At 32.1% G+C, this 21,587-nt stretch overlaps 3 protein-coding genes across 3 annotated transcripts; 2 read left to right on the forward strand and 1 right to left on the reverse strand.

Annotated features, from left to right (window-relative positions):
- The first annotated feature begins 5,610 nt into the window (after positions 1–5,610).
- On the forward strand, positions 5,611–6,419 carry LOC131634190 (ABA-responsive protein ABR18-like). The gene has a single exon (XM_058904846.1). It carries the CDS (start codon positions 5,692–5,694, stop codon positions 6,166–6,168), a length of 477 nt encoding a protein of 158 aa, XP_058760829.1. The 5' UTR covers positions 5,611–5,691; the 3' UTR covers positions 6,169–6,419.
- Positions 6,420–9,592: 3,173 nt separating this feature from the next.
- On the forward strand, positions 9,593–10,410 carry LOC131634183 (ABA-responsive protein ABR18). Its single transcript, XM_058904838.1, has one exon. It carries the CDS (start codon positions 9,681–9,683, stop codon positions 10,155–10,157), a length of 477 nt encoding a protein of 158 aa, XP_058760821.1. The 5' UTR covers positions 9,593–9,680; the 3' UTR covers positions 10,158–10,410.
- Positions 10,411–16,141: 5,731 nt separating this feature from the next.
- LOC131634186 (ABA-responsive protein ABR18-like) lies at positions 16,142–20,240 on the reverse strand. The gene is made up of 2 exons (XM_058904842.1): positions 19,853–20,240; positions 16,142–16,470 (listed from the first exon to the last, which is right to left on the reverse strand). The coding sequence occupies exons 1-2, from the start codon at positions 20,169–20,171 to the stop codon at positions 16,313–16,315; spliced, it is 477 nt and encodes a 158-aa protein (XP_058760825.1). The 5' UTR covers positions 20,172–20,240; the 3' UTR covers positions 16,142–16,312.
- Positions 20,241–21,587: the final 1,347 nt, after the last annotated feature.

Genomic DNA, 21,587 nt, shown 5'->3' on the forward strand with positions numbered 1-21,587 from the left:
TCTTGACTATAAACTTTAAGCTTTTACAGGTTATATCCCCGAACCTTAATACAATCTGATCTTGCGATTTTACAGGATTATCCCCTACACAGGATAGCTTTTACCCAAGGCTAATCTAACAAACCTTTAAAGATTTTCAGGCTTACCTCAATAATCAAACAAAAAATTTCTTACAAAGCTCAAGAAACCAAGATAGAGATTATATGACTAATTTATCTCACAAACCAAACTTAGTCTCTCAAAAGTATCACACTCTCAAAACTTAAACAAACAACATGACCACTTACAAACTCTTCCTCATAATTAAAAATTTCACTCAAAAGCACTAAGGAAACTTAAGTGACAAAGAAATATTTCTAGGTAGAGAAGAGAGAAAAATTCCAAAAAAAATATAAAGGTTTGGATAATGGCGTGAAATGTAGAGGAGGCGAACCTCCTTTATATAGGTGATGAAAAAATTAGAAAAGGAAATGGTCCATGGGTAGAATTGATGATTCAATCGATTGGCATAACGCTCCAATCAATTGGAAGCCCTAAAATTAATTGATTTTGATTTATGAAAAGAAAGAAAGGATTCATAGCCGTTGCAATTCATTAAGGTGTTGTCCTAGTCATTTGGTTAAACGTTTGTCCCTTCTCTAATCGATTGGCTTAATGCTTCAATCGATTGACTAGCTCAGAAAAGTTTTCCCAATCGATTGGCTTAAGTCCCTAATAGATTGGTTAGTTCCAAAAATCTTTTAAAAAATAGGGAACAATTCCTTAATCACTTGGCTCATTTTTTAAAAAAATTAAGATATAAAATGGTTAGAAAACAACTTTTTGTGTCTGTGTGTGTAGCTTGCCTTAGAAATTAGCGGCTGCTCCCTTACTTTTACAAAAATCTAGCTACTCAGAAAGACATAGCCTGACGAGCTTTCATACTTCCTCTCTTTCATTCCTATTAGGCTACGAGATTCTTTGCCAGATGTATCTATCATATAGACACTTCCATATTGTGTCTTTTCTTGATGTGGCTTTAGATGTTATTTTAGTTGGGTCACCATCATTAGATAGTGGAAAGTTATTTTCATCTACTATAAGAAGAAGATTTGATTCTGCATCTGCCCTTATGTTTTGATGATAACATTACATGATATTTTAGAGAAACAATTTAGTACTCTTACAGTTTCTGTCTAGTGTGTAGCTTTTGTTAACAGGTTCGGACTCTGAAAAAAAGGTGTGTGACGTCATCAGGTTCTGAACTCAACTTGAAGTAGTTTGACTTATAAGAAATCTACAACCGTATATGCTCGCCTAACTAGATGGAGTTAGTAAGGTGCCCTATCTTCCCCTATTTTTGGCCTCTCTCTAGTTAGGCGAGCCTCTGGCCTCGCCTAGAGGCCCGCCTAACGAGTTTTTCGTTATCGTCTTGTGGAATTTGTGCTTTCTTTGAGGATTTCAATTATACTCAAGATATCACAAGTAGAATGTTCAAACTTGTGTTTATCTTTTTTTTATGATAAATTTATTAGATTTTCACGTGATTTCTTGTATTTTAAGTTAATAAGTGCTTATGATAAATGACTAAATTTGAAACTTATCAAAATATTTAGTTGTTGTATAGTGCAAGCTTTGTTGAAACTCCCTGAATATATAGTTGCTTTGGTGGTATTTGTGTGGAATGATCGCACTACATCCTCTAACAAGTTCAATATTTTGTTTTTCCGGATATATTGTATATTTGTTTGGAGTCCCTTTAATAAATTTATCATGAATTTTAAATTTCAGAATTCACTCTTCGCTTCTCACTCTTGTGTTTAAAGTCATTTAATAAATACATATAACCAGCGTGAACCATAACTTATAAAATATTAAAAAATTTGAACGTTTATATTCAATGAAAAAAATAATGAAAATCTCATGAGAAAAAAATTATTGATAAAGGAGTTTATTGAAGGGAGTAAAGTATCTACAATATAAGAAAATAAGATGTTCTGCCAAATATAATTTTACCCTTTTGCACAACCAGACTGCCACGTGTATGCCCTGAACGTTCAGCAATTTTCATTGTTTTTTATTGCTTTATGTGTGAAACTTCCTTTTTACTTCTTCTATGAATAAATATTATTTTATTATTATTCAAATAATTTATTTTCTTTCAATGCACACTGTCCCAAACTTTTAAACATTATTTTTCTAATATCTCTTTCTCATCTTCAATGCACACTGTCCCAAACTTTTTCTTCTATTGCACCATATTTTTTCCCCACCATTTTTATTTTATTTTTTGTGAATGTTTTTATGCTCTTTTCTCATCTCCTCTCCTCTCCTTTCTTCTCACTTTCTCCTATTATTATATGTTCTTTTCTACTTATTTTTATATAATTTTTATTCTGATAATTTTTGTTTTGATTTTTGCAGATCTTTTACAAGATACTAAGTTTCTTACCTTCAAATCTACCATTTTTATAAGAGATCTACCCGATTTTTACCTTCAGATCTATCAATCTTAAGGTGAAAGGAAACAGAGAAATATAGATCTTAAGGTGAATTTTATTTTTTTTTACATGTTTGAATTTTATTTTAGTTTCTTTTGAAGTTTTACGAATATTATGTGATTTTACACTTTTCATCTCTTTCTATAAAAAAGATTGAGTTTTTACTGTTTTTGTTCCATTAATCATGCAAAAATGAAATTTTTAAGTTATTTGTTTCATTTTATTAATATTTTTTATTAATTTTTTCAGAAACAATTTTGTGCAACATCTATTTCATTATTGTTGAGAAAATAATTTATGCTTTTGGAACCATGTTTTTTCATCAATCTTTCATTAGATTTCATGTTTTGAAATCATGTTCATGGTGTTTTTTTTTTCTGACAGTGTTTTGGGGAATAAATAAAAAAGAAGATTTGTTGGACAAAAGCTTTGGCAGCTTAAATTGACTTTTAAATTTATTAAAAAATTTGGTCTGTATTTAATATGAATAGTGTGAATTTGGTAAGCATTTAAGGAAAAATTTATTGTGGTTTGACACATGATTGATAATTATATTAGTCAATAATAATCATTTATCATTATTATTATTATTAATATAAAATATTATTTATCTTTGTCAAAAAAAAATATTATTTATCATTTACTTTATTGATATATATATATATATATATATAATATAATATAATATGTGATTTGTCACTATTTTTGTCAAAGCATCCCATCATATTTAATTGTAAGAGAGCACTACAATATAGGATTCTTGAAGTGTAAAAAATATTAAATTTTATTTGAATTCATAAGTATTTACTCTACATTTTTGTTTAAGGACACCATATATTTGATGAAATTATTTTATTTCTTTTTTTCATGAAATATCTATTTTTTTTTGTGAGATAATTTTAATGAGATTTTAATTAATTTTGGTAAGTATATATTGGATGGAAAAATTATGTATGGTGGATGAAAAATAAAATTGTGTTACTTCATACTATAATGATAACTACTAGTTAAATCATTCTGCAAATGTTGCTGGTAGTCGATCTTCATAGTCTACTACCCTTCTGATGTAACCACTCATGCAGTTAAATCATTGGAAAACCTATCAATGTAATTAGAGATGTTTTCAATTGACAACATGCTACTTTTCTTGATTAATAAGTTTTGCAAATCCTATTAATACTCTAGCATATTAGTTAGAATGTAGACTATGTATTTTTTTTATTTAGTTAGGATTGGAAGAAAGAGCGTGCACATGATAAGTTCATGAAGCTAGAAAGTCGAAAACATCCAAAAATAGTATGCGGAAAAAATGTATTATTAATCTAAATAATTTTATATATAAAAATTTACTATTAGTCTACATATTTTTTTAAACGATACCTAAACAAAAATAATATTTGTATACGGGAAAAAAATTTATTATTGATCTCAAGATTTTTATATACGAAAAATGATATTTATGTTCCAAATATTTTTGATTAAAAAATGGTATACGAAAAAAATTATTATTATCTAAATATTTTTATCTACGAAAATTTACCATTGATCCAGATATTTTTATAAACGATACCTAAACAAAATTTAATATTTATATACTGAAAAAAATTTATTATTGATCTAAATATTTTTAGATAAAAAAAATGATATTTATGATCCAAATATTTTTGACTAAAAAATGGTATAAGAGAAAACCCATTAGAGAGAGAAGTTGATGATTTTAAAAATGTGTGCTTTACACATTCCAACTAGTATTTTTCACTTTTCAAGGAATTGCAACGGATTTTTGTCCACCCAGTTAAATCTATCAGGGTAGGAAATAATTTTTGTATAAAAAATGAAATCTACTGCTATCACTTGTCTAAATCCTATGCATTAATTGTTACCATAAAAATGTCATTCTTTTAAAAAAAATAATATATAAAAAATTTAAACTTTTAAAATAAAATTAATAATATTTTTTAAGTTAGTTTTAGTGTTTAAAATGTGATGCAAAAGAAGATTATGTTTTACTAAACCTTTTGTACACGAGAATATGAATTTATTGATCAAAATATTGATTATTAACGGAACATGAAATTACTGATCAAAATATTGATTATTAACGGGACATGAAGTTATTTATCAAACTCATATTTGTATATGGGAACATGAAGTTATTGATCAAAATATTGATTATTAGCGGGATATGAAGTTAGTTATCAAAATATTTTTTATTGATTATACATTCAATTATTATTTTTTTACAAATATTAATTTATTAAAAAATATATATTTAAAACAAATGCGCGTCCCGTACCAGAACTCGTGCGAACGCACGAGTTTGTTATTAGTTTTAGTTATGTGTCTCGTGATTATTATTGAATTCACAACATTCAAGGCAAACAAACTCTAAATATAAGAACCAATAAGAACCAAAAGATAGAGGAGTTGATTAAAGTATTTTTATCATGGTTATTATTTCTCTCTGTTTACATGAATTTTTTTAGCATTTTTTTTCATCAAATTAAAACTCCCAATCAAACAGTATTTTTTTAGCATTTCTTATCATGGTTATTATTATAAGTTAGAACGCCAAATCTAAACTTATATTATTATATAATTTAATTCACAGTATTCGATGCAAACAAACAGTACACAGATGTTGAAAATGATCCATTATCAAAATTGATTATCTAGAATGTTGATAAAATGTTGAAAATGATCCATTATTAAAATTGATTATCTAGAATGTTGATAAAATAAAAGTGATAATGTATTTTTGGCCTGTGTGAATTTGTTTGTGATGGTGAGTCAACAAATTCATGCTAACAGCTGAAGAATAAATTGAGTAGGCAAAGAAGGCAGAGTGCTTAGACCATCTCCAATGGTAGTTCCTTCTAATAAGTTCTCCACCTAGACATGCCACATCATAGTACCATTGCATTGCAATGCAACTATGAAAAAATTGTGGTACCCAATCAAATTAGTTTGAGGTAAAGTTGTGGGCCCAATAATAACTTTTTAGAATTATACAATTAAAATAAAAATTATAAAAGTTATTTTAAGATGATGTGGCTAGTGGGACCCATAAAGAACCCAAAAATGGGTTGCACCATTGGAGATGCTCTTATAAATAGAAACCTTTCCCATGCTCATTATACACACCAACATACACACTATCTTCTTCTCAAACTCCTCTTTATTTAACAACTTCATCTAATCAATAAGCATTATGGGTATTTTCACATATGAGAATGATACCACCTCAACCGTGCCTCCTGCTAAGTTATTCAAAGCTGTGGTGCATGATGCTGATGTCATCGTTCCTAAGGTGGTTGATTCCATCAAAACTGTTGAAATCGTTGAAGGAAATGGTGGTCCAGGCACTGTCAAGAAGATCACTTTCGTTGAAGGTGGACAAACCTTGTATGTGTTGCACAAAGTTGAAGCCATTGATGATGCAAAGTTTGAATATAATTACAGTATAGTTGGAGGATTCGGTATATCAGACATAGTTGAGAAGATATCGTTTGAGGCCAAATTGGTTGAAGGTCCAAATGGAGGATCAGTGGGGAAGACAATTGTTAAATATCACACCAAAGGAGATGCTAAGCCCATTGAAAAGGAAATTGAGGAAGGCAAGGCTAAGGGAGATGCTCTTTTCAAAGCCATTGAAGGTTATGTTTTGGCAAATCCTAATTACAATTGATGATACTAGCCTATCATCACTGTCCTTGCAAGCAAGCTTTGTTGGTGTCATCTTAATATAAGTTATTTTTCAATGTAATAATAAAGGGTTTGATCTCTTGTTGTCTGTTCCTTTTGCTTGTGAACTGTGAGGCTTGATTCCAATGTACTCCCTCCGTCCCATAATGAGTGACCCATTTGGAATAATTTGGTGTCCCAAAATGAATGACCCATTTCAATTTTCAATAAACTTTTTCCTATTCTACCCTCTAATTAATTAAACTTTCACAATTTCCAATACATGATTAGGGGTACTATGGTAAAAATATTATTCTCTCTCTTACTTTTCTACACTTTTCTTAATATGTGTGAAATGGTGGGCTGGGTCACTCATTGTGGGACGGAGGGGGTAATAAAGTGTTTCTATTGTCTTGTTTGTTCTTTTTGGTTCTGAACTTTGAGATTTGATATCTTTGTATCTCACTTTTATCAATAACTTATAATACAAATGAAAACATATCTAAAATAGTTTTGTTGTTAAATTTAGTAACTAATAAAAATTTATTGTCTTAATTCCAACTTTAAATTTTTTTATCTAAGACCTTAATCTTGATAATGATTTGTTGAACATGTTTTCTATAACCTAGAAATCTACCACGTATGGTTTGGAAAACTCTCAAGAACAGATCCACAATATTATGATCAATCTCTCTTTAAAATATGTTCAAAATCTCAAAAAAAATTTGTTGTAATTTGATATATTTGAATAAAAATGGGAGTGAGATGGATATACAGGCTAAGTACAAGTTGCTTAATCATTTAAACGCTATGCTCCTAAGGTTTGACAGAGGAAACTCTCGACGGAAGCAGTCAGGAGATTTGAAAGACGGTTTGAAACAACAAAAGCAATTCATAATAGTTCAAATGTCAAAGGAATGTGGGAGAAGACTAGAAGGTTGAAGCCCACGTAAGAGAGTACATGTTGATTTCTGCATAAAAAAATTAATAATCTTTACTCCAATTTTACGATTTTTTTTTTATATTATAGATACAACAAACATATACTTTTGTCGATATGGAATAAACACATGTGACACTTTTATTTAAAATTGTAGTGAAAATAAATAAAAATGATAATTGTGAAAAAAGAAATAACCAGATAAATGACGTCAAATAATAAAAATAAAGTAAGTGAAAATATAGAATTTATTTATGCATTTTGATTTAAATGATCTTTGTACGAAAGAGAGTAACTCTATGATTCACTATACCTCAAAAGTTATTATAAGAGATTACAATAAGAGTTACAAGAAAATAAACTTTGGGGTTCTCAAACTAACCCGCATTTTGAAACCAAGTGTTTCACAATCTCTTTAACTCTTAATAAAAGAATTATAGAAACCTAAAATGTTTCTCAAATCCCATTGATAATTAATGATTATTTTAGCAAGTGTACTAAAATGTCTCTAAGGAGTAAAATCTAAATTTTTTTCCACATTGATTGTGCGATTTTAACACCGCAATTCGAAAGTATTAAAATTGTTAATTTTGACGAAAGTGATAACTATGACAATAAAACTCCTAAAAAAGAGGAGATGAGTTTATTCGTCTAACGATACAATAGATACCTCAAGAGAAACAAGCACAAACATTTTGACAAAGGTTTGACACATTTCAGAAATATTCACTCGCTCAAGAAGGAACACAAGAAAAAGGACGATGACATTACGTGTTACGAGTGTGATAAATCAGTATAGTATAGAACTATCTGTCCAAGTCTCACCAAACATCATAAGAAGAAAGCTAAGGAAGTCTACAAGAAGAAAGGAAAGAATTCCAAAGGTCGTAGAGCCTATATTGTGTGGGAAAAAGATGATGAGAGCTCTTCCTCGGAAACTTGCTCAAGTTCAGATGATGAGTGTGCCAACCTTTGTCTCTTGGCACGTAAGAAAGGTGAAACGTCAAAGGTATATAATTTTGATTATGATAAATATTCTTATAGCGAATTTTCGCAAGCTTTTTTGTTGTGAAATCGATGCCAAGAACAAAGTATAATAGATTTTTTTCTTGCCAAGAAATCCACAAGGGTAAGAAAGAGGGAAGCAAGTGGAACACAATAAAATTGGTTATAAATTGTTATTCTTTACCTTCTCTTTGAAACAATATTACAAGTGTTACATAATAACATGTAACCTCTCTCACCCTAATTAAGATTTGCAGTATGCAATAATGAGAGACTAGTATGCTATTTTTAATAAAACTAACACACTAAAATAATGGGCTTTTACACACAGACCCAATACACAAGCTAACTTAGGACACAAGCTAACTTAAACAATTGGGCTTAACAAACATGCCCAATTTGACATGCAATCCTAGCATTTCGACTACTATATATTTAAGCATACTTCGACTACATCATGTGAACAAACTTCGATGGCATGCTAAAATCCACTCAAATTTTTGAACCAAGAAGCTATCATTCGACCATACTAGAGATCAATCCAATATCTCACACTTGTAATGATATGAATTCAGATTCTATAAATGCTTTTAAAAAGATTGCTCTCCAAAAAGAAATTATTATGACACTTGAACATGAGATAAATAACCTTAATTCACTTTAGATTGTCTTAAAGACGCGCATACATCTCTAGTTGATGAGCGTTATAACGTTTCTGACACTTTAGTTGAAAATGTGGAAAAAGAAGAATGTGTTAAATGTCCAATTTTAAAACTTGAAATGGAAAATCTCCCAGACAATTAACTCATGCTACTTCACTATCTTGTTTTTGTTCTAGCTCTTCAAGTAATAGAGGGACAATTTTCATGGAAAACCCCCGTGTCACTAGGATAAATAGAAGAAGCATTTCATCTAAAGCTATTTGTCATCTAACTCATTCATCCGTTTCACTTTATCCGTCACACTGAGATCAATCCACCCGAACACATCACGGTTCCAATTTTTTTTTTAAAATAATCTAAAATATATCTTAAGTCGGCAAGAACCTAAACTTTGTAAAAAGTAAAAACATATTGAATCATAAAATTAAAAACTAAATCAAAAATTTAAAAAGTCCTTTTCTAGAAGGGCATAATTAGTTTTAGACTTAATTAGTCCACATTAAACAGCATGAATTTATAACATTTAATGTAAACAAAAAGTACACAATTGTTGAATTTGATCCGTCGAACTTCATTGAATTTGAATGCAACGTGTATGAAGTTAGCGGTATTATCTTTTTATTATTATATACATCACTTTATTATACCAATTTATGTAGCAGCATGAATGTTGATAAAAGGTATGAACAGAAAAATAACATCAATTGGCCAACAAATTGTCATGTTTGTGACAGAGAGTCAACAAATTGACACCAACAGCCGGGTCATAAATTGAGGTCGGCAAAGAAGGCAGTGTGCCTATAAATACAAAGCTATCCGATGCTCATAACTCACACAACCAACATAGATTCATACATACTATCTTCTTCTTCACAAACTCCTCTTTACAACTTCATATCAATAAGCATTATGGGTGTTTTCACATATGAGAATGATACCACTTCCACCGTCGCTCCTGCCAAGCTATTCAAAGCTGTGGTGCATGATGCTGATGTCATCGTTCCAAAGGTTGTTGATTCAATCAAAACTGTTGAAATTGTTGAAGGAAATGGTGGTCCTGGCACTGTCAAGAAGATTACTTTTGTTGAAGGAGGACAAACTTTGTACGTGTTGCACAAAATTGAAGCTATTGATGATGCAAAGTTTGAATATAATTACAGTATAGTTGGAGGTGTCGGTATATCAGACATTGTTGAGAAGATATCATTTGAGGCAAAATTGGTTGAAGGTCCAAATGGAGGATCTGTTGGAAAGATGATTGTTAAATATCACACCAAAGGAGATGCTAAGCCAATTGAAAAGGAAGTTGAGGAAGGCAAGGCTAAGAGTGATGCTCTTTTCAAAGCCATTGAAGGTTACGTTTTGGCCAATCCTAATTACAACTGAGACTTCATCATTGCCTTGCTGGGTTTGTTGGTGTCTTATTCTTAATACATGTTATCTTCCAATGTAATACTAATAAAGTGTTGGATCTCTTGTTGTCAATTCCTTTTGCGTGTCAACTGTGAGGCTTGGTATCTTTGTATCTCAGTTTATCAATAATTTTATTTCAAATGAAAGCATATCTATAATACTTTTGTGGTTAAATTTGATAACCAGAAAAAGTCTCTAAGTAATAAAATCTAATATTTGTCTTCCACATTGATTTTGCATTTTCAACACCACAATTCGAAACTATTAAATTTGTTAACTTTGGAGATTTTTTTTGAAAAATTTGTTATGTGAAAAAAAAAGTATAAATAGTTGAAGATATTTAGAGAATAAACACGATCATGTCTTTTTTCGAATCTGTTAATTCTCACTGTTGGTAACTGCGCATATTCATTTAAAATGAATTTATAGATTTATCTATTTCATTGATGTATAACTCACTCTTTTAACAACCCCAAATTTCTTAGGTTAGTTCGAATTCAAAAAAGGAAATAACACTCGTTAATTTCTATATCAGAACTATAATGATAATTTCCTAGATTAATTACTACACTATGAACAATTAATATATTTCAAGTTTCAAGAATTATAGTTAGTAATCATTTTCAACCTAATTTCAATTTATATGCTGGTCAACACACAAATAGTATTAAGATTATTTGGTGAGGATATGATCACAAAGAGGTCTAGAAGAGGGGTTGAATAGACCTATCCACTAAAAGAAAATTTCAAAATAAATTTAGGTCCCATAAACGAAATCAAAGATTTTAAGAAACACAAAAACATTACACACCACTAAGAGAGTTTGGAAGCATCTCAATGAATTAAACCAATTGAATTAATACTACAAGATATTACTAAGGACTTGATTATGAAAGTGCAATTACGTTATCATATGGTATCGTTTACTTATTTTGAGGTTATTGCTTATTTGAGTGTATGAGATATAGTTTGTTCGCGTATTTGTAATTTGCTTATCATTTAATATTTGTGTTCTTGTACTTTATTCGCATTTGAGTTATATTGTAATCACTTCGGTTATTGTGTTGTTGTACCATTGAGACCCATCATTACTCAATAAATTAAGAGTGTTTGATCCTTTATAATGTTTCTTTTTTAGCCTAGCAAATTTTCATTTCCCATTTCATCAAACGTATCTGTTTACCATGAAAATTGGTAAACAAGCGCTAGTCTTCCAAAAGTAAAAAGTTTTTGGTTACTTATAGGATCGACTAGATTGATCCTAGGACATGAGCTTTATATTTCAAATATTCTCATAGAAAGTAAAGAACAATTCGACATAAATTACGTTCTCGTTTTGGAATTTTATTTAATCTACACAGATTTAGTTTAAGATATCATTGTAACTTGTCAAATAAACAATGTAAAGGCAATTGAAGGATAAGTTGCATTAATGTTAATGACGAGAATATAGAATTCTGGAAATGTAAAAGCTGTATAAAAATGTAAAAAAAGAATATAAAAGTGGTGTCTTTATGTTGGGAAAATAACAAACATAGAGAAAAAGAGGAACACAATCACAACACAAGAACATAACGTGGAAACTCCAAAACCGGAGAAAAAACCACGACCGTTGTCAATAGACAACTAGAGAATAACACTATGTGAAAATTGTTCCAAAATATACCCTAAAATACCCAAGCCCCTAGTACACTCACACCCTCCAAAACAATTATTTAACTACATCTCACAACACTCTAATACAAGAGCATAAGAGAACAAAGAAAGTCAAATACAAGCTTAAAGTGCTTTTGACTGATGCATTTTATAACGAAGAACTTGAATCCTTTATAAATTCTTGGACTCTCTCTTCCTTCGCAAAACTAAGCAATGTGAGACTTCTTCAACATATATATTTTCAACCAAACCCAACAATCTCCACCTTGATTGAAAATAATACATTAACTTTCATTGTCTTACCTATAATCATACTCCACCATAAAGAGTATCAACATGTATATTTTTAATCAATCTTAATAATCTCCACCTTGATTAAAAATAATACATCAACTTTCATTGTCTTGACCGGCAATCATAGTCTTAAAAACTATCATACTCTCTCATGAAGAATATATTTCACTTGAAGCTAAACCACTCCAAGAATTTCGCATTGTCATCACCGACAATCATATACTTTATCATGAAAAATAAATTTCACTTGAAGCTAAATCGCTCCAAGAATTTTCACATACCGAAAACCAGGTTGAAAATTTATGGTGTAACTTCGTTGTTGGCAGGAAGCTCTTCAACCACCGACACAATCTTCCACCTTGTGTAATCTTGATTGTATCAACACATCTTTTACTTGAACTTTCCACAAGTCAAAAAATAATTCTTCCATCAATTTTCTCTAACCCAAACTGCACAGCGGAAGTTGAGACTGCAACTCAATAACTATTTCACAACACCACCCTTCTTTTCTGACGTGGAAGATCAAACAAAGCTACAATCACATAGCAATACTCGGAACTCCTATCCCTGGATCGAACCAGACTCTGATACCAGTTGTTGGGAAAATAACAAACATAGAGAAAAAGTGGAACACGAGAGCATAACGTGGAAACTCCAAAACTGGAGAAAAAACCACAATTGTTGCCAATAGACAACCAGAGAATAACACTATGTGAAAATTGTTACAACATATAATATATCCTCAAATACCCAGGCCCCCAGTACACCCACACCCTCCAAAACAAATATTTAACTACATCTCACACCACTCTAATACAAGAGCATAAGAGAACAAAGAAAGTCAAATACAAGCTTAAAGTGATTTTGACTGGTGCATTTTGTAACGAAGAACTTGAATATTTTATATATCCTTGGACTCTCTCTTCCTTCACAAAATTAAGCAATGTGGGACTTCTTAGTATTGTGTTTTGTTAGACTTGAGACTTCACACACAAGAGGGGGATAAATTGTGTATTTTGGAAAAAACTAGGTTTTGAAAACTTTTAGGAAGTAAAATCAGAGTTTAAAATCGTTATTAAAAATTAGGCAACATAAAGAATAAATGCTGAAAATAAAAGTTAAGAGAAAAGAGGAACACCAAGAACTATAGAGGTTCGGTCAAATCAAATGGACCTACTCCTCTGTGCAAGAATTGATATTAAGAAGTTTCCAATAATAGTTGAGAGCTTTTAGTAGGAAAGACTCACGAACCCCCTTATACAAGAAAATGACGGTTGATCTTTAATCAAATATTACAAGACAATGGACGTGGGCGTTTGCATCTTTTCCTTAACATATTGTTGGGAGTGAAGTGACCAATCTTCCTTCCCAAAGGTGGATTAAAGTGGTTAGTCTTCTTTCCAGGAACCAGACCTTGGAGCGATTAGTCTTCAAGTTCCAAAAAATCTAAGCTCAATACCTTGGTTTTAATTGAGCTAACCAAAAACCAGTGAGATTTAAACCTGGATGATCTCAAACCTATGAAGCTTTTAATACTTGGTCGACTTCAATCTATCTTGGTTTTAACTAGGATGACCAAGAACTTGTGAAGATTTTAACACTAACTAATCTTCAACCAAACCTAGGACTGATCACACAATCCCCAAATATAAGTTTTTTATAGGATGAGCTTAAAATCCAAATAAATCTCTAAATGGACAGGATTCAACCAAGGTGTATACAAAAGATCTCCTTAGTAAATTTTATAATTCTACCCTTTTAAGAATTACAGTAATATCCTCACTCACAAAGAAACTTTTCTCACAAAGGCATTTGACTAACATATTTAGTGAGCGAAAGTAAAATAAAACTTTGGAGAGAGAGAGAGAGTGTGTGAGAGAGATAAATGTGTCAAAACACGATTCTAAATGGTTTGGAGTAAGAAAAGGAGCCTCTATTTATAGGCTTGAGGTTTGCTCAAAATGGAATATACAATCAATGCATTTTTCTGTTATCTAATCTATTAGAACATGTTGATAGTGTATTAGATAGTGCAAATATATGTTTGTAAGTTCTCAAAATGGAAGGTTAAGATATCTAGCCGTTGCAAAGAATCAAGGCGCGTTTAAACTAGCTTATGCCTTATGTTTGTGCATTTCTAATCGATTGGGCATATGGTCTAATTGATTAGAAAAGTCAACATTTTTTAACTGCTTTCAATTCATCTGATACAACTTCCAGATGTTTTTTCAAAGTATTTTCTTTTGGTAAATCATTTTGAAAAAAAAAAATTAGTGCGTGCGTGTTTTAGCCTTGTGCTTTTACGAAAAAATCCCATTTGCTTTACATATGTTTACTCACTTACTAAATTAGGAGATTACTCCTTTATACAAGTCTTTACCAGATTCTACACTTTATGTTAACACTGCTTGAGATCTCTTTATATGAGGCTTTAAATTATTTCTATTTAATTTGTCTCATTGGATAGTCAAGTTCATCAAACCATAATACTTAAATTTGCATCCTTAACCGCATGATCGTTCATGCTTGACTTATCATAGTTGTCATTATAGTAGTTAGCATTGTAGAAGTTGTCATCGTGGTAGTTGTCATCATCAAAAGAAAATGTTTTTACTCTGAGCGTTTTACCTACAAAACAAGGTTCCACATGTTTTGCTTCTATGATTTTTAAAATCTCTGATTTCATTTATGGGACCTAATTTTTTTTGAAATTGTCTTTTAGGGGATAGATTTATTCAAGCCCCATCTAGAACTCTTTGTATCCATATTATGACCAAACATATTACTTATAATCCAAGGCAATTACAAGATGATCAAAGTCACTTTAAATAAAGTGATTTTAAAACACTTTACATACATGTTCATTCAAGACATAATTTGATTTATGATGATCCATTAAGATTGATGTATCGCAGACCTAAGCTTACACATTAAATCTATATAAGCACGATTTAACCTAAAGACATACAAATGATGCAATGATACACTAACGCAATATCAATATTAATAATGCTGAAAATTAAAGGAGGTAAGGGTAGAGAGAAAACAACGACACGTTTGGCAGTTATCATCAAGAGTTCGTGGGAAATTTTGAAGCAGTTATTGCAATGTGGGTTGTAAACAAGCAGGAGTTCGTAGGTGACAATTGTATGCACTGGTGAAAGCTTGAAGGTTGGACGTGGGATGAAATGCAGCACTCCCTTAGTGTTTAGAACTATCATCGATTATTACTTGTAAATAGAATAAATAGGTGACTAATACATTGTAAAAGGGATCGTAAAATTTCATACATTCTCTCCATACAACTGGAGTACCCGAGTCAAATAGAGAAACAATTCGCAAAAAATATGTATGTGTTTGCATCCAGTCTTTTCATTGTTTTCTTATTTTCTTAAATGAAACATTTACTTTTTTTGTCTTAGATTTCACATTTATTTAACGTCACTTACTACTCTTTATCTTCTTGTCATTTATTAAAAAAATTTGTCTTTAAACTATGTCTTTGGGTCGTCTTCGTACAAATTATCACATTAAAATCACACCCACATATTTTCATACAAATCATTTGCACAAATATTTTGGAGATTTTTCAAATTAATCTCACTGACTTATTCAAAGTCGTGAGATTGATTACCAAAAACAGCGGTAAACACCTCCATAATTATTTAGAGCGCTTTTAAGTCGTGAGATTGATTACCAAAAACAGCGGTAAACACCTCCATAATTATTTAGTGCGCTTTTTGGCATAGTTTATAATGACAAAATAGGGGGGCTAAAGTTGTAATTAAGCCATTTTATTTTATCAAATCGTTTAATCCAATTCTCGTTAAAAACTGCTTTTTATTATTTATTAATTTGATTGTATATACTTATAGGTGAATAATTAAACATCTATTATATATATACCTCACTATATACCTACCCACCCACAAATATAAATAACTCATTTTGTTTTTGTTTTTTTTGTAAACTTGTACTAATGATTATAAAATTTTCAATGTAACTAATTTAATAACAAAAGTATTGTATTATTGATAAAGTGAGATACAAAGATACCATAGCTCAAAGTTCAGAAGCAAAGGGAACAAACAAGACAGCATAACACTTTATTACATTGGAAGCTAACTTATATTAAGAAGACAGCGACAGAGCTAAAAAGGACAGTGATGATTGTATCATCAATTGTAATTAGGATTGGCCAAAACGTAACCTTCAATGGCCTTGAAAAGAGCATCACGCTTTGCCTTGCCTTCCTCAACTTCCTTTTCAATAGGCTTAGCATCTCCTTTGGTATGATATTTGACAGTCAACTTCCCAACAGATCCTCCATTTGGACCTTTGATAGGAAGCTAATCCTACCAAGACTATCAATTTAGGGTTCAACAATAAAAAGAGAAAGACATTAAAATTAAGCTAAGAAAATAGAGATAAAAAAACAACTTTAATTTCATTGATTGATTCTAAATGTCTCTATGAGACTACAATATATACTACTCTAAATGGATATTAAACCTAAAAGCCCAACAACTATTAAAGCCCCAAATACAACTAGAATCCAATAACAATAATAATAAATAATAACTATTATACCCTTCTATCATTACTTACCCCTTCAAAACAACCTTGTCCTCAAGGTTGTAATTGAGATAAATCTCTAAATTAATGACCAAAATAGCTTTCCCTTGACTCCTTAACTTGAATTTTGGCTTAAGGCACCTTGAAAGCATGTGTGTTGTTTCCAAACAAGAGCAGAATCAAAATTGATTTTATGTCACAGACTGCAACACAACCACTTAAAAGGTTAATAGTTTGGGAATTTGCAACAGATAATACCATAGAACTGAGAAGCAAAAAATTAACACTGCAATGATATTCTTTTCCTTGTTGAGTATCGTGGACTTCCCTTTTAGTTTGTGTAACAAGCTGGAATTATTTTTCTAACAGAACCATTTTTTTAATGTGTATAAACAAGAGCAAGACCACATTGATTTCACAATAAGCTCCTTCAACTTCAAACATTTTTATGTCACCAATTGAAACCAGAAGAAAATCATGCATTGTCTGAGAGAAAATCTCCAGTTGTAAAGCAGGACCCTTATGCTCATAAATGGAATTAGATGACCGAAAACGGAGGACCACAACATGGACAGTTCTGTCAACTAATATTGGTAGATCATAGCCATCATAACCCTCATATTTTCCAGCCAAATCAAGAAGGATGTTATCATTACCTTGCAAGTGCCACCCTTGTATTATATTTTTCAAAACAGTCTTACACTCAAAAGCTACAGGAGCCGGCAGCTTAATGTGAAAGTTGGGTTGCGAAGGTGATTCACCTGCCAGCCATTGCAGTCCTTCTCTTAAACGGGTATCCCTGAGGAAAACAACAAGAAAGCTACTGACCCGTGAGTTATCCATGTCTTGAAGGCCTGGCTCATTGATTATAACAGAGGAGGACCTTTCGTCGTATGAGCCGCTACTACATAGGATGAGTAGAGGCCGACAAGCATAAGAGGGGATCAACATCAAAAAATTATGGAGATTAACTCTCTGATGTTTCCATGAGATGCTCTCAGATACTAGAAACAAAATTACACTTGCCTCTGATACGACCTCATCTCGAATACCAACAGTTGTATCTCTAATGATAGAGGAGCAGCATGTAGGATTAATGTCAGATTGATTTCGAATCCATTTCCTCCATATTACCAAGTCAGGAGATGAAATCACCACATCATTATCACTGCAAGGCAAGATCTTTGAGGTTAACCATAAGCCTGCTTTTCCCATTTCATATGCACTGCTCTCATAAGTAGCTTCAACCAAATCAAGAGCACAAGTATCAAAAGCAAAAACAACAACGCCATTACTTCTCCTTCCCATAACCACAGGTCGAAACCCGAAAGCATCTCGCACAGCAACAAAGTTATTCTCAGTAACAAACACAATAGAATAAGCCCCTTCAAACTTCTCACATGCATCAACAATTCTCAATATAAAAGCTCTATGCTTTGAAGTAGCAATCAAATGAAGAACAATTTCAGTATCAGAAGTAGTGTTAAAAATTAAACCTTTTTCTTCAAGCTTAGCTCTCAAAGTGTGATAGTTACCCAAATAACCGTTATGAGCAACCCCAACAGAACCAAAACGGTACCCAACAACGAAAGGTTGAACGTTTTTCGGCATGGATTGTTCAGCAGTGGAATAATGAGCATGGCCAATAGCTAAGCTTCCGGGTAACTGATCGAGCTTAGATTTGTTGACGACATCGGAAACAAGACCAACGCCGGTGATGGATTGAAGGATGCTGTTATTCACGGTGACGATTCCGGTGCCTTCTTGGACATGGTGTTGGAAAGCATATAGGGCTAAGTAACAGAGATGGGAAGCTTCTGAGTCGCCATATATGCCGACAATGCCGCACTCTTCACGAGGCTTATCTTCGTCGATGAAAACGTAGTTGTTTTGTGGGGATGTTTGGTTTTTGTGTGAGATGATGATGTCGGCAATTGGGTTTTTGAAGGAGAGTGTGAAAAGGGGTTTTGTGGTGTTGTTGGTTGATTTGGATTTTGTGAGAAGAGAACGAGTTCGATTTAGGATCTCCATTTGCAACGCCATTGGTGAATGAACTCGAGAGAGTGAAGTACATGGTTGTGAATTCTGTTGTGGTGGTTTTGGTGGAATTTCAAAATCGATATCAGCAGAATGTTGGAACGATGACTCATCATCATCCTCTTCTGGTACTGAAAAACTCAGATCCCTAATAACAGGTGAAAAAGAATGTTGGGTGAAATCATAAATTTTTCCTCCCCTCATTGATGATTGTTCATCAACAGTGTCACCTTGTTGCAGCTGTCTTGGTTTGACCTCCCGATTCTCGTTGTAGAGTGGGCTGCCGGAAACGGAATTTGGAAACGGGATTGAAGTTGGTCTACGAGTGTTATCGTTTTCCTTTACGAGTTTGGGAAATGATAAAGTGTCGGAAGAAAGGGATGAGGGTTTCCGGAAGGTTGAGAGGCGGTGTATGGAACTAATGGCTTTTTTTGAGGTTTTTCTGGATTTTTTTTTAAAACAAGGATGGGTCACTTGCAAATTCTTATCAAGATCTCTTCTATGATATTTATGATTAATTATGAAGGTGTTTGTTGATTGAAGTTGTTGGTGATAATTGTTGCAGTGGTATGAATAAAGAGATGTAGGATAGGATGAATATGGGTTAGGTGGAGGAGGTGTATAGCCATGATTAAAATACAAAGATGGTGATGATGTTGGAACATATGGATTTGTGTAATAGGGTGAGAAAAGTTCCCATGGAAAGGATGGAAATGAAGGTGTGGTAGGGGTTGTGAAAGAGGGGTTTGTGGGATAGGTAGGAGGAATACTCCATTGATGAGATGAAGGTGTATGATAAGGATAATCCATAGGAGGATTTGAGTACATGGATGAAAGCACCATTTGATAGGAAGCTAATCCTACCAAGACTATCAATTTAGGGTTCAACAATAAAAAGAGAAAGACATTAAAATTAAGCTAAGAAAATAGAGATAAAAAACAACTTTAATTTCATTGATTGATTCTAAATGTCTCTATGAGACTACAATATATACTACTCTAAATGGATATTAAACCTAAAAGCCCAACAACTATTAAAGCCCCAAATACAACTAGAATCCAATAACAATAATAATAAATAATAACTATTATACCCTTCTATCAACCTTCAAACAATTTTGCCTCAAACGATATCTTCTCAACTATATCCGATATACCGACACCTCCAACTATACTGTATTTATATTCAAACTTTGCGTCATCAATGGCTTCAATTTTGTGCAACACATACAAGGTTTGTCCTCCTTCAACGAAAGTGATCTTCTTGACAGTGCCAGGACCACCATTTCCTTCAACGATTTCAACAGTTTTGAGTGAATCAATAACCTTTGGAACAATGACATCTGCATCATGCACTACTGCTTTGAATAACTTAGCAGGAGGCACAGTTGAGGTGTTATCATTCTCATATGTGAAAACACCCATGCTTATTGATTTGATAAATATGGTATTGAAGTTCTAAAAAGGAGTTTGAGAAGAAGAGATGTATGTGAGTTATGAGCATAGGAAAGGTTTGTATTTATAGGCACTCTGCCTTCTTTGCCAACCTCAATTTATTCCCCTGCTGCTAGTGTAAGTGTGACATTGTTGACTAACTCTCACAGACATGACACGTTGTTGGCCCATTGTTTTCATTTTTTCTATTAACAACCCTTATCTATATACTTTTCTTTTATTCACATTCATGGTGCAATAATATATCATCAGTTTTCAATTATTTTAATAATGCACCAAATCACATTTTAACATGTAAGATAAACTTTTTTTAAAATTTATATAATAAAGTGATGATAATAATAATAAAAAGATAATACCGCTAACTTCTTACACGTTGCATTCCATTTCAATGAAGTTCGACGGATCAAATTCAACAACTGTGTACTGTTTGTTTACATCAAATTTTGTGAATTACATGATGAATCAGAGGTATAATTCTTGTTGTCCTATGTGGACTAAAGCTAATGATGCCCTTCTAGAAAAAGAATTTTTTAATTTTTAATTTATTTTTTTGAGTGAAGATCCATTTTGTGTTAAAGTGAAAATTGATAATTTGACTGTAGAAATCGGTTACCACGAGTGTATAATCGGTTACAGGCATGTGAAAAGTCAAATAAGCTGAGAAAAAGGGATTATGGCTTTGGTGTAATCAATTACGCATTCGCAATTACCATTACCATTGTTAGTATTTTTAGAGTTTTTATCGCCCTTATCGATTACACATTTTGTGTAACTGGTTAGAGGCATGCAAATTTAATTTTTCAGTTATTTGACTTGTTGTTTGTGTTCTAATCCCCTTGAAATTGTTTAAATATCTTGGAGGTGTTATTGTCAATGCTAATGAAAATATACATTCTCTCTCTCTCTCTCTCTCTCTCTCTCTCTCTCTCTCTCTCTCCACCTTCAAACTCTCAATTTTTACCAGTCAAGTGATTTCAAGTTCTAACATTTAACATCAAGAGTCTGGTTTGATTCACCAAACACCAAGTGCTTAACATGAATTTTGTCTCCAATGAAAGAGTTCCTAAAAACCTACTCGTCTTTAATGCGAAGAACTATGACAAATTATGCACGCAAATGAAAGTGTTGTTTGGCTACTAAGATGTTCTTGAAGTGATCAAGAACCGGGTGAATCCTGTTGTCCAAGGTGCAACATATGCACGACGAGCACCACATAAGGAAGAGAAGAAGAAAGATTTTAAGGTGTTGTTTTTAATCCATCAATGTGTGGATGGTGACAACTTTGAGAGAGTTGGATATTGCGAATCGTCAAAACAAGCGTGGAAAATCATGGAAAAGACATATGCAGGGATGACAAGCCGAAGGTGGTGAGGTTACAAACTC

The sequence above is a fragment of the Vicia villosa genome, unplaced genomic scaffold (genome assembly GCF_029867415.1).
Source record: "Vicia villosa cultivar HV-30 ecotype Madison, WI unplaced genomic scaffold, Vvil1.0 ctg.001248F_1_1_3, whole genome shotgun sequence".
In the NCBI taxonomy this organism is placed as follows: domain Eukaryota; kingdom Viridiplantae; phylum Streptophyta; class Magnoliopsida; order Fabales; family Fabaceae; genus Vicia; species Vicia villosa.

Excerpts from the sequence above, each read along its gene's own strand:
- LOC131634186 (XM_058904842.1), bottom strand. The coding sequence starts at position 20,171 with ATGGGTGTTTTCACATATGAGAATGATAACACCTCAACTGTGCCTCCT. Across the intron at positions 16,471-19,852 it reads TGAGGCAAAATTGTTTGAAG|GTCCAAATGGAGGATCTGTT; the intron begins GTTGATAGAAGG and ends TTCCTATCAAAG.
- LOC131634190 (XM_058904846.1), top strand. The coding sequence starts at position 5,692 with ATGGGTATTTTCACATATGAGAATGATACCACCTCAACCGTGCCTCCT.
- LOC131634183 (XM_058904838.1), top strand. The coding sequence starts at position 9,681 with ATGGGTGTTTTCACATATGAGAATGATACCACTTCCACCGTCGCTCCT.